The sequence below is a fragment of the Thermobia domestica genome, chromosome 1, assembly GCF_964235325.1.
Source record: "Thermobia domestica chromosome 1, izTheDome1.hap1.1, whole genome shotgun sequence".
NCBI classification, from domain to species: domain Eukaryota; kingdom Metazoa; phylum Arthropoda; class Insecta; order Zygentoma; family Lepismatidae; genus Thermobia; species Thermobia domestica.
Window position 1 is genome coordinate 71,423,316 of NC_137454.1, and position 13,984 is coordinate 71,437,299.

The window sequence follows — 13,984 nt, forward strand, 5'->3', positions numbered from 1 at the left end:
TAACAGCTTTAGTTTTTGAGATATAGGAATTGCAAGACTGACCTGCTACAACGTTGAAAATTGCATAGGTGCTGTTTTACTGTAAGTGAAAAGAAAACTATGACATTTAAATCTGTTATTTGGAACACTTTGAAAATAATGAAAATCATATAAACACAAACATCAAGTACATAATAACTCGGTAACTACATTTTATAATAGTTTTTATGAATAAAAAATCAAATAATTTGTTCAAAACGATCTATTCAACACTTCGGAAGCTTCGTTTTCGTGACATCCTTGAATGTTTCTTTGCACAGTCTCTTTTTAGGTTCCAGCAGTAATCTGCCATCATATGGGCATCCCATCTTCCTTGGTAGCGGTCCTCCATTGTTTTAATATCTTGGTGAAATCTTTCACCTTGTTCTTCACTCAGACTGCCTACGTTGTCTGGGAAACGGTCCAAATGGCTGTGCAGGTAATGAATTTTGATACTCATATTACATCCAAGTTTTTGGAATGCATTAAGCATCTGGTTCACTAGCTCAACATAGTTATCAGCTTTATTATTGCCAAGGAAATTCTTGATAACTTCTACAAATGAGGTCCAAGCTCTACGTTCAGTCTCATTCATGGACTCCACGAAAGCCGGATCTTTCATGAGTTGTCTTATTTGGGGACCATCAAATATTCCAGCTTTTAATTTTTCTGTGCTGATCTGAGGTAGCTTGTTTCCCATGTAAGCAAAGCACGGCCCGTCCTTATTTAGCGCCTTTACAAACTGCTTCATCAAACCGAGCTTGAGATGTAGAGGTGGCAAAATGATTTTGTCACACTCAACAATAGGCATGTTAATAATATTTTTCTTACCAACAACCATGTCGTCTCTCTGCGGCCACTCTTTTTTTGACCAATGGTTTGCTTTGTCTCTGCTATCCCACAGACATAGAAAACAAGGATATTTTGTGTAGCCACTTTGCTGTCCAAGAAGAAAGTTCACCATCTTTAAATCCACACAAATCACCCACTGATGGTCCTGATATTTAATTTTTTCCATAACCAAAGCAATTGCTTCATATTCTTCTTTCAGTCGTGTTGAATGAGCGATTGGAATTGAGCCATATTTATTGCCATTGTGTAGAAGGACGCATTTTAAACTTCGCTTGGAGCTATCAATAAACAGGCGCCAATCATCTGGATTGTATTCTGGAAGACCCATGTGTTCTAGGAGACCTCTAACATCGTGACAGAATACGAGATTTGTGTCTTCAGTGAAAAATGGTAAAAACTCCTTTTCCCTTGTTCGGTAGAATGTGATTTTAGTTCCTTGTTCTAGTACGTTTTTCTCCTTCAATCTGGAAGCAAGTAATTCAGACGATTCTTTTGAAAGATTAAGGTCCCTAACTAGATCATTTAGCTCATCTTGATTAAACTGTTGAGGAATTGTTGACATTCCCTCATAATCACTGTCACTTCCATCATCCATGTCACAAGAATGTTCACTACGTTCGTTTTCAGTCTCACAAAGCTCTGGCAAGTGGTGAAACGTTGGGATTGGTATTTCATCGGAATGAACAACTGGACGTCTTGCTGAAGGCAGATCAGGATATGTCCACTTGTTCCGGTTATTTCTATTCATACCCGTAACATTTACCAGGCAGAAATAACAGTCATCAACATGGTTTGTGGATTCCCTCCAAACCATTGGAACACCAAACTTAAGACTTTTTCTTTTTCCAGTTGTCCACTGTCGCAAGTGTTCAGTACACATTTTACACACAATATGTGAAGCCCACGTTTTATCTTGGTCCCCTAGGCGTACACCAAAATATGCATGATATGCTTTTTTTACAAAGTCACTGATATGTTTTCTATTGTCTTTAAATGTGTACTCACCACATATGTAGCAAAACACATCAGGATGGTTAACACAACTTCTTCGACTTGAACTCATTTTATGTTCAGGCCACTAACACGGATGTTAAATATAAAGCCTTAGTATACGCGATACAAGTTATGATTTCAGAACAAAACTCACATGTTCCAACATGTCACTCCACCTGCAAGACAACAACTACGATCCACTAGCCAAGTAGAATACCAATGCAATCTAGTGGACGTTCCTGGAACTACTATATGACTAGTTTCCGTTTAGTACCGACAGATAGCAGCACTAATGAGAAAAGAGCGCCGTTCTTCCAAATAGAAATCTCTATAGAGCACAGTAGGATTTATTTGAGTTGCAGAGTTTATAAGATCATATTCAAACTTGTTATTACGAGAATATTTGTATTTCTTTTGCTTATTTTGTATACTATTGCAAGAAGCATGCAGAAATAGTGGTTACATCATTTATAATTTACATATTTATTTTGGATTGTAATATTTCTTCCACATACATTGTAACGTAAATAACACTACTGGTACAGTAGCCTGTATCTACCAAAGTAGAGCTGATAGAAAAAAACTGCTTACATTATTGGATTCAGCGCCCCACACATAGTTAAAATCAGCTCTAAAATTTTAGGCACCAAGAAAATTTTTTTTCTGTAGGCCTGTGGCAACTAAATGTTCAAATATATATATATATATATATTTGGCACTTTAGTACTTACAACTTAAAGTGTACAAGATTGTGAAGACAAAGTGGGGAGTGTTTTATTGGAAACGTTTCTTATTGGTTAACAGATTGTCACCTGATCAAATAACGACATATTATTTGTTTTGGACAACTACGTGTCAACAGTAAATAATACCCAAATACTGATGAATTTATGATGATATGTAATAACTATGCTAAGGGAGACCGTTTGTGGCGTTTGAAGGTGGTGCTCCGAGTTCCCTTTAAATGCTGTTAGCCACTGAGAGGACAGCAATGTTGCCACACCTTTGTACACATTCACGTCAATCTATGCATGAAAGAAGCTATTGGCCATTCACTCGCATTTGTTAACCACGGACCTTTACCACTTAGCAACGTCGCTTCACAGCCCTCGTTTCTTTCGTCTAGGCCACACTTTAACATGAATTTAGTTTTCTTCTTGAGACTCTGTTGTACTTGTGGCTAGTGCAGGTAAACGCGAGACTGCGCAGTAACCATTAGGCCGATGAGATGGGCTCTAACCTAAGACAGGGAACGTTCATACAAGTTCATACACATATACACATATTATCCAAATTCAAAGTGCTGTATGGCTTTCGAAACAATATGCAAATTAATTGTAGTTACATTAAGTTTTGAGTTCAGAAATATTCAAGTCTTGACTCTTTCCTTATTTTGAACTCTTTTGGGAATTGGAAAGTTGCTTGACTAATTGTCTGGCGGCAGATGTCACTAGCATGCGTCTTCTGCTCACTAGTGACATCTCCTTCTAATCAGACAAAACCTGAATACTTCCTTGCACATGTTTATTTTTAAATTGAAAGTGTTTCATTCAAATACGATTACGATTAGTCGTTTTCAAGCTATAATACTCAGAAATCAGATGAAGATTTGATACACCCTATATTTTAACAACAGAAACGGGGTTATTTTACGTAGGATACTGAGAAATCTAAAAATAATATATAAGTAAACTATGCTACATATAGTAAAGAGGATCATGCAAAACTTACATGCATAGGATATGGATAGCCACTATTAAAGTCACCGTTACCCGTTAAGATGTTATCGTATTGACTTCGTTAAATAACTCGACAATCAATCTATCTATCTATTGCTATAAGGAAAACTCGAAAATTCGCTAATATGTATGGTATATAATATATATTATATGATTATATATATAATATTTGATAGTCACCGTTACTCCTTTAAATGTTAATGGATTGGCTCCATTAAATAACTCGACAGAGATAATCAGTCTAGCTATCTATTCCGAGATAATCAGTCTAACTAAGAAATAGAATTTAAAAATTAACTTTGGCTCAAGATTTATCGTACAGAGTAACGAACGGACGTACTAACAGCACAATCTTATGAGTCACAAGGCGTGCTCCTAATAAACAAAAATATGCATGACTGTATCGTAATGTATTTTAATGATATGTAACTATAAAATCCAATATGTATTTTAGCAATAGAGCTCATAATTCTGTGAAATTTCGTTGATCCAACATCCAAGCATACAAATGATGAAGGTAGCATATTTACGTAATATTTGTAAGGAAATAACTTAAGAAAGGATGTAGAGCTCCTCCGTGGCTAAGCGGTTAGCGTACGCGCCTTTGGCGTGGGAGACCCGGGTTCGATTCCCGGCGGGAGCTCATGTGGTTCGGATTCCACGTTAATCAGTAGGTCCACGTCTCATATAGCCTCGCTGCTGAAAGGGACGCTAAACTAAAATCAACTCAACTCAACTCAAGAAAGGATGTACCTGACTGATCACTATACCTACCACTGTAAACAAACTAATTAGTATTATTCAGTTATAACTCTAAATTGTAATTTAGTTTCAAAGATATATCAAAACGTACAGCAAAGGGGAAAAAATCTAATTTAATTATTATGTTTTTTTGCAGGCAAACAACGCTTATATCAGGGACCAGTGGTATCACTCCATTATGTGGAAGGTAAGTGTGACAAATTGTCTTTATTTCATTGGATTTGAAAATCATTAAAACTCAATTACTGTGTATAAAAACTTGTTTGTGATTATGTTATGATCAATTTTCATCAATGAAATAATCACTGAGGCTGCAGTTGACTTTTTACCTTCTTTTTTAAAACATATTTTGTTTCAACATTCAAAACTGTTAATTCTATTACTTATTTTCCATAGTCCGAATCCCTTCCTATTTTCAAAATTGTATCCTAAAAGACGCTTTAATGTTGACGAGCGTGCTTTTGGCTTGTTGATTGATTGATTGCTATGTGTTCAATGAGGACGTCAGCAACAAGGGTATTTATCACCGTCACGAGGCTTTGGGTCCCAGGAAAAGGGAAAGCGGAGGGAGAGACACTGAACATTGAATGTTAACTAAGTACCGCACGGCTCTTCAGGAGCTGTTTGAATTAAATATTAGCGAACTTTGGCGAAAGCTAGAAATAATAGTGATATAAGTCGACACACTGATCACAGACAACTCAATAAGAAAACTGGCTGGCTGCCCACAACTCTTAGCTGTTAGTTAACACTTAAAATATACAAACTAGCATTGTGTTTTGCTGTCGTATGGAGTGGAGCGGAACACATCCAACCATCCGAAAAAAGATTCGTCTCCAGAATTCAAGGATCAATACGATGCTAATCTTTTTAGACAACCAAGGCAATGCATTCTTGAAAGAGCAACAGTCAACGGTACCTTTTATCGCGATGTTCTTGATCATTTGCTGAAACAAGTTCATCGTGCGAAACCATACCCGGTTAAACATGGAAACTGGTTCATCTATGAATACAATACACGTGTTCACTAATCACTGTGGGACAGATTTTAGTAGTATTGAGTCCTCCAGACTCACTCAACCTCTTTATTATCCAGATTTGATTCCTGCAGACCTCTTCTTATTCTCCAAAATCAAATTGGCACAGAAGTAACAACATTTCACGATTGTTTAAAATATCCAGACATCCGTGATGGCACAACTCATCTGCAATCTAGAAATTTACGGTGAAATCTCCCTTAACGAACACCTTTTAATTTCGGACACCTCCTTAATAGGACAACTTTTTTCTCCCGGAAAAAAATATATGTATTATAATGGAAGAGAACTCTCTCTTTTACGGATACACTCAGATACAGACATTTCAGTAACTTCTTCATAACAAACAAGAATTGTTTTCAGCATATTTAGCACAGAAAATATTCTCTACAACTTGAAAACATGCTGAATTGATTCCTTTAACTGATCAAACAGTTATCAGAAAAATCCTAATCAGAAACTAGTATCTACAGGATCAGACGACAGACAACTATTGCAGATTCAAACTGTCATGATCGGTTAATTCTGTCTATATTCTCAGTTTTTAATCATAATGTTGCCTGTTCTCCCTGGGTTATATTTACTCTCAGCACAGTTAGTAAGAGGATTAAGGGACTTTTATAGAAGTATGATTTAAGAATCTTATCACGCAAGCATTTTGCAGTACACACTCACATAAACACATCATTCGGCGATACTTTTGTTTTTTAACAGAGGGAGATTTTCCCCTTCTCCTCCCACTAGTAATTCGAGCACTGAATCTAGGATTTCGATAGTAGCCTATATTTACAGTTAATGTATTATAATATATAGTAGAGAATCGGTACACAGGTTTTTCCCCTCACCTTTTTTATTATAAAAGTTTCTATATAATTTATACACTGAATTACAAAATAAGTAATGTCTTTAATGATTGTTTGTCTATAAGTTGAACCTCCTGCCCAGAGTAGTGGGGAGGTTTGTGGTTGTTGGTTAGGAACCTGTTGCCCGATGTAGCACAGAGGTGGCAGAGTATCTTCTGCCCAGTGCAACGCGAAGGTTGGTAGGGAACCTCTTACACGAAGCAGCGCAGAAATGGGATAATGTCTTCTCCCCAGTGCAGCGCTGAGATCAGTAAGGAAACTCTTGCCCGAAGCAGCAGAGGGGTGGGATAATGTCTCCTGCCCAGTGCAGCGTGGTGATTAGTAAGGAACCTCTTGCCCGAAGCAGCACAGAGGTGAGATAATAATATCTCCTGACCAGTGCAGCGCGGAGATTAGTAAGGAACCTCTTGCCCGAAGCAGCACAGAGGTAAAGTTACGAAGTCTCTCCCGCCCAGAGCAGCTTGGAGAGATAGATAAGATACGATCAGTTGGTGACTGATGACTTCTACCGCTGTGCGTCCTCTTTTATAGCCAGTTTTGGAGGCGAAGCGTGTGGAGGAGTTGAAATGGTCCTCTTTGTGACTTTTCGTGTCCTTCTCACATTTCTTCGTGTCTTTCTCGTATTTCGTTGGAGACGGCATCTGTCGGCCGGTTTTTATGGTATTTGTGCTGAAGCAGGTGATGTTGTTTAGTAATGCGTATTCATTGCATATTTATACAATTATCACTTGAGCTCTGAGTAATTTAAATATTTGTGATCTCCCTTCAATGGACACCTCTCATTTACGAACTAAAATTCATTCCGCATAGTTATCCGTTATTTAGAGATTTCACTGTATTTCAAAACCAGCTTTAGACACTTCGTCCAAATCTGTGCTTTGAGGAAAAGGGATACCACTTTGAATAGTACCCATCACGGTTTGCTGAAAGAGAACAACTTTCCAGGTACCCACGTCAGTCCTGGAACTTTATTGTTAAACCTTCTAGCTATACTGTTGTTTACCAGACGAAACGGGAATTGGGTTTTGTGGTTTCGTCTCGTAAATTTTGTAAAAGTATCAATTCTCGAAAAAAAAAAAATAATAATAATTCTCATTTCGTTTCGTAAATTTATGTACGAAATTTGTTCCCCGATTTTTGTCTTAATGCCAGGCTTTCTCAAATCCCTCTCCATTGGCATACCAACATAATTAATTCCATTACAAATCGTACGTACGGCCCAGCAATGGCTTGCATAGCACGGACTGTACCATGGAACATTATCGAAATCATTCCGCGTCACAAGAAGTCCAAGGAAGGTGTGATATAATAATATTTAATTCATATTTATTATTGGAGTATATTGTGTTATGACTTACGTATCTTTAATCGATGATAAATAATCTTCACTATGTCCCTACAATCACTTTACCAATTTATAGTTTTTACACTACGAATCATGAAACACTAAAACAGTGGTTGAGATCTAAGACTTGGGCGAACTAGCAACAAGACTCGAGAAATTTCTCATATCATCTCGAAAACGTAACGAAAATTGTAATTTTTTAAAAACTTACCTCGAATTTTAAAAAATGTACTTCTCGCCTTCTGGGCAACACTATTTGTAGTCTAACAGTTTTTGGAAATTTAATAGTTTTTGGTATTTTGGTATAATATTTTTGTTTTAAAAAGCAAAATTTAACATTTCTACTTCTTTGGCATGTACTCATGATTCGTGGCCAAAGGAAAATGAATATAAATTAATTATCAAGTTATCGTTGTAAACTTTGTGGAATGTATTATTATTATTATTATTATTATTATTATTATTATTATTATTATTATTATTATTATTATTATTATTATTATTATTATTAACTATGTATAAAGGATTTTCTCCTATCCAACTCATGAGTTCGACAAATCCACCACTCAGATGAGTTTTGTTGGTTCTTTGGACAAAATGCTGAGAAAGTGTTCATATTGAAATTTACCTTACAATTTTCAATCAGTTCAGAAATATTTTGCTGTATACCTAACTGACTTTAAATTGTACAATATGTTGGTGTTTTCAAATTAATACTTTCATTCTGAGTGTATAAAAATTGTGTCTACCATCTTGCTATTGATTGATGGGGTTAAAACAACTTTAAAAGTCTTAAGTGTCTTCTAGAAGGGAAGATAGCCCTTAGACCAGGGGTTCTTAACCATTTCGACTCGCGTACCACCAAAGCATATTAATTATTAATATCACCATAAGTTGCAGTACCTCCAATAGTGAGCCACATATCACCAGTGTTACGCATGCCACAGGTTGAGAAACCCTGTCTTAGAGTGAAAATACAGTATACAATTGTTACAGTTCCATTAGGCTTTGTTTCAAAACTTTGATGGTGATCTTCATGTGCGCATATATTGTTTTCTGAAGCCTATATTTACGTATTTCTTAGTCTAAGAACCAACTCCTGTGTTTTGTTATTTAAGATTCAGTCTGCCAACGGTGGTAAAACTAGAAGTAAGTGAAGCGTTAATAATAAAAATTGGCAGGCGTGAATATCAGATTAAGAAATTAGAATATTCTTATTTTTTTCTTTCTGGCTTTTCTTTATGCGTCAAGGTGCCGTACATCCATTGAGGCAGACACGTTCTACAAAACGAAGATGCTGTCCTATTGAAATTTCAGTTTCACACGCTGTCGTGATATTCATATTAAAAAAAGAAACAACTAGCAATGTTTTTTTTTTTTTTTTTTTTTAAATATTTGACTTACCGTAGTACTACTTCACTTAGAACTAGTATGTGCCCTATTCAAATATTTATGTTTCAGAATCCTGTGGTACTTACACAACAACCTTTATAAAGGAAGTTGGTGAGTACTTCAAATTATATGCCCGTAGCCAAACTCCCTTTATAAAAATTGTTGCGTGAATATCTTAGGATTTTGAAACATGTATTTTCGGATAGAGCACATATTAATTCGTAAGTAGTCTTGACCAGACTACGGTAGGTCCTATAGTATTAAAAAAATATTTCGTGTTTTCGTCAGCCTATAACTCTGAAAGGAAGCATTCATTTGTGCACCCAGATTGGTCTATATTTTTTGTCTTATCCTGGTGTCAGGAACAACTGCCAAACTTTGTCGGTGATGTTTTGAAACACCCTGTATACAGTAATTGAATTTTGGATTACGGTTTATACTTTTTCATGTATACTCGCATCAAATCTTATGATATGCTAAAAACTCTACTTACACAAGATCTGGAATGATTTATTTACGTTAATCGAGGACTATCTGTACATTCGACTTCTAAACTATGCTATGAATAAGTATAGGAAGTCTTAACACTTGAAAGGCTATGCCTGTCAGTCCGTCCGTTTGTCTGTGGAAAAGTTTCAGAGCAACGACAATGAGAGATAGTGAAAATATTCTTGTATATGGTTGAAAGTAGTGTTGTCCACGAGAAGGAAAATTTCCCTTTCAGAATCTCATGGGCAACACTAGTTCACCCGAATCTTAAGCCACGTTGTCACTTTAGAAGAACTTGTAGCTGTCATAAAAAGTTCTTGAAACCCTACCATATTTCACCTTGTACAATAAGTCTTGAAAGTCATAAAACATTTTTTCCATCTTGCAAGGAGTTGAACGATGCGCAACTTTCTGGGAGTCTTGCTTGCTACCTGCTATCGCCCTCCCGCTGACATAAAAGAAAAACCAATTTCACCGCTTCCGAAACAACGGATTCTTTTGGACAGAGAGAGGAAGAGCACCAAAATACATGTTTTTAATGAGGAGGTTCACTGTTTGTCCACTAGAGTGCAGTGCTGCATGTGTGGAGAAACCTTTCTTGTCTTCAAGAAGTTGTAACGTATAAAGAGTAAATAGAAAGATCGGGCTGAAAGTTTTTTTTTTTTTTTTTTTTTTTTTTTTTTTTTTTTTTTTAATGACAGCTACAAGATTCATTTAACGTGACAATGTGGCTTTAGGTTTCAAACAATCTTCTAGTGTTACATGTTTTATAGCAGGTATAAAAACTATAAATTGATGAAGTGATTGTAGATCATTTATCGATGTTTAAATATAATACAAGTTGCTACACAATAAACTCCAATTATATATATGACTTAAATGTTATTATATCACACTCTTCGTGGGCCTCTTATGACACGGAATCTTCTGCACGAAATTTAAAAAAGTTATCAGTGCATAAATTTTACGCATACATTTAGAAAACGGTACAAGAGGAGAAAAGCTTTTTCGAGAATCGAGACTTCTACAAAATTTTTGAGACGAGACGAGACAATCGTGTTTATGGGTTTTCTCGGAATTCTTCCGTTTCCTCCCGAATTTTCATTCCATCAATTCTTTCCATATAATCATTAACTTTTATTATACATCTGTCCCTTTAATCTACAGGAAAGAGAGAGTTGTTGGATTCGTTAAATTACAAATTTCACTTCATTTTTAAGCATACAAAACATTTTTTTAGAACTAAAAAACCGTCATTTCCCCACATTATTTAAAATTGTTGTAATTGAAAATTACCTTTCGAAAAGAAGTTGCTAGTGTTTTAATGGGTCTGGAAGAAAAGGAAGCAAAATTACTGTAAATATGATTTTTAATTTTGTAGCAAAGGAATTACCAGTAGAAAATGATGTGGTTGTCCTCGTATTGATACAAATGTCAAAAGCAGCTGCCAAGTGATATCTTTTTCTGCTTCCAGCCAATAATCGAGAAAAAGCATTTCTGTGGCACCAGACCATCAAATATAGCGGTGTATAGTGATGACTGGAGAGAGTTATAACTTTAAATTACATTTGGTATCTTTCTTTTTTTTTTTTAATGTAAGCTAATGTATGTACTTGCACACAACTACATTGATTAAGAGGAATATAATTTAGATAATGTTTTTGTATCTAACCAGAAGTATGGCGCTGCAATCAATTTAGCATTTGTAGAGAGAAAAGGTTGTGGGCCCGGGCACAGCTATCAAATTTCATTAGCATAAAAACCATGACTGTAACCAGAATATTAAGACGGGGGGCACTGTAATATATATATATATTGGAGGAGACTGGCTTGAGTTCACTCTGGCCTACATTCGTACATATACACTCGTACTAACAAACAGCTGAAAATTCCAGGGGGCTGACGGTGATCGATAGGGGTGAGCTCCCTGGCTACCCCATAGGTGCTGGTCTACATGTTAATAAAATGACTATTTTAACAGAAAGTGTATCTTGCTTCACATTGTGAGACTACGGTAATTTCCAAATTATACAATTCTAATTTTGAAACGAGAAGTGATATGGACTGAAATGAAACCCAGGAGATGTAAGCCAATATATATATATATATATATATATATATATATATATATATATATATATATATATATATATATATATATATATATATATATATATATATATTTTTACAACGAAAATAAAAAGGATATACACTTAGGCACGTTAAAAGAGTTACAGAAATACAGAACAATATAGAAAATAATACATGAAAAGTGAAAATGAAACTTATTACATATAAAATAAACACTAAAGAAACTCTCGATAATGCTGAAGACATGTTAAACTATACGAAGAGAGAGAAACAAAGAAATCAATCTTGATTATATATAACATATAAAATACATTCCTTTGATTGACTATGTATAGATAAAATGATGCACATACTTAAGTGATAATATATACGTTCATACACATATATCAGAAAGGAATAGAAAAGAAAATAAGAAGAAATAGAAATAGAGAAAAAAAGAAAACCGGACGACTGTATGGTAACCCAAGGAATAGTTTCATGTGTAACAACTTTTTGTTTGTTTGTTTGTTTGTTTACTGAAAGATATTCTTTAACGCGACATTTAAAAGTCAACGCTGAACCAGAGTTTCTGATGCTTTTAGGGGGTGTCATTCCAAGCTTTGGTGGCAAATAGTGTGAAAGATTTGGAAAATAAATTAGATTTGTGCGTTTGAACGGCGAGTGTTGTATTTCCTTTAGAACGGGTATTTAGTGGGTGAGTATCGCCGAGAAATTTAAATTTAGAGGATAGATAAATAGGTTTTTTTTTTTTTTTTTTTTTTTACAATTAATTATTTTATATAAAAGTGTTAGAGAATGAATGCGGCGGCTGGTGCTTAGATTGCATCATTCTAGTTGCTGATAACAATGGGAGATGTGATCGAAGCGCTTTTTATTAAATATGAAGCGAACGCAGGCATTCTGAATGCGCTGTAAACGTTTTACCAGATCTTCGGTTAAATCAACATATGCTGCATCATAATAATCTAAATGAGAGATTACCAGTGATTGAACCAGGGACGCTTTAATGGATTCCAGAAGAAGGTTTTTTAAACGCTGAAGAAAATGAAGGGAGCCGTAATCTTTCTTGCATATTCTATTAATATGGTCTGTCCAATTTAAGAATTGATCGATCTGGAGTCCTAGGTTGCATACGCGTTAAAGAATGTTACTGATTTTAAACGATACAATAGTTTAAAATCATCGTTACCCGTAAATGTATTAACTGTTTACTCCATTAGCGATCTTGTTCGAGATAATTCCTCTAGCTGTCTACTGCAATAAAACATAATTAAAAATTTCGTTTTCGCTCGTTATCGTTCGAAGTAACGGACGTGCGAAAACATGGACGTACTAACATTAAAATCTTACGAGATCCTAATAAATTATTTCCTCGATAACATTATTGTACTCTTTTGTTCTCACTAACAGGGCTCCCATTGTCTGAACCCGCTCTGAGTAGCCCCAGAGCAGAAGATTAACACCGTTGTCACAGCTAACATCGTGTGACCTTATGTTAAGTCAACAGCACTTCGTTATTACTATCACCACATCTCTCACCGAAAAATTATGTATTAATGACAATAAATCAAAATATTACAAAAATTCTGATACCCACTCCTAATACCTTCTTATCACACTTAAATTGATGTCACTGGCCCAAGAGAAGGCGTTACCTTTTGTAGCTCGCCCATCTATTGATAGGAATGAAATTGCATTTTAAAAAAAATATATGAGTTTTATGCAAGGATTAAATCTTTTATGGCCCAGAGTATGAGCTTTTCCTTATTTCTTGGTAACTTTTCATGTTCATACTGAAAAGTTGAAAAACGAGGAAATAAGAAATCTTTTCGTTAAAAAATTCGAAGAAAAACGTTCAAACGAGGAAAGAATAGGTGCAGGTAGTAACGCTCGGTGGGAACATATTAAACGTTGCTTACAGCAGGCTGCAGAAGAAGCAGTAGGTTACCGCGAACACAAAACTGCTAAGAAACCATGGGTTACAGAGCAGATGTTGCAGAAAATGAGGGAAAGGAAAATGTGGAAACAGGTTGATATAGAAGAGGGCAGAAAGATGTACAGAAAGTTAAATAAGGAATTACGAAGAGAAACAGACAGAGCGAAGGAAGAATTTTACAAAAGAAAATGCGAGGACATAGAAGAATTAGAAAGAGTTGGGAAATATGAGGAAATGTACAAGGAGGTGAAATCTATGGAATTTCGGAGGAAACAAGGGGGTATTATGATGGCAGTAGAAAATAAGAATGGGAAGGTAATCAGCGAGAGAAATGAGGTCATAGGAAGGTGGAAAGAATACGTTGAAGACTTATATGAGAGTAGGGATAGACCGTGTAGCCTAAATATTGAAGTAGAAAATGAAGTAGGCGAGGATGATAAAAGATTTAGTATTCTTAGGGATGAGTT

The 13,984-nt window shown here is 35.5% G+C and overlaps 1 protein-coding gene across 1 annotated transcript in view; it reads left to right on the forward strand.

The window, feature by feature from the left end:
* The window catches only part of LOC145685965 (C-Maf-inducing protein-like), a 504,177-nt gene that overhangs the window by 252,206 nt on the left and 237,987 nt on the right, over nt 1-13,984 (forward strand). The window contains exon 3 of the mRNA XM_081758762.1: nt 4,501-4,551. Coding sequence (XP_081614888.1) covers nt 4,501-4,551 — 51 coding nt within the window. The remainder of the gene's footprint in view (nt 1-4,500; nt 4,552-13,984) is intronic.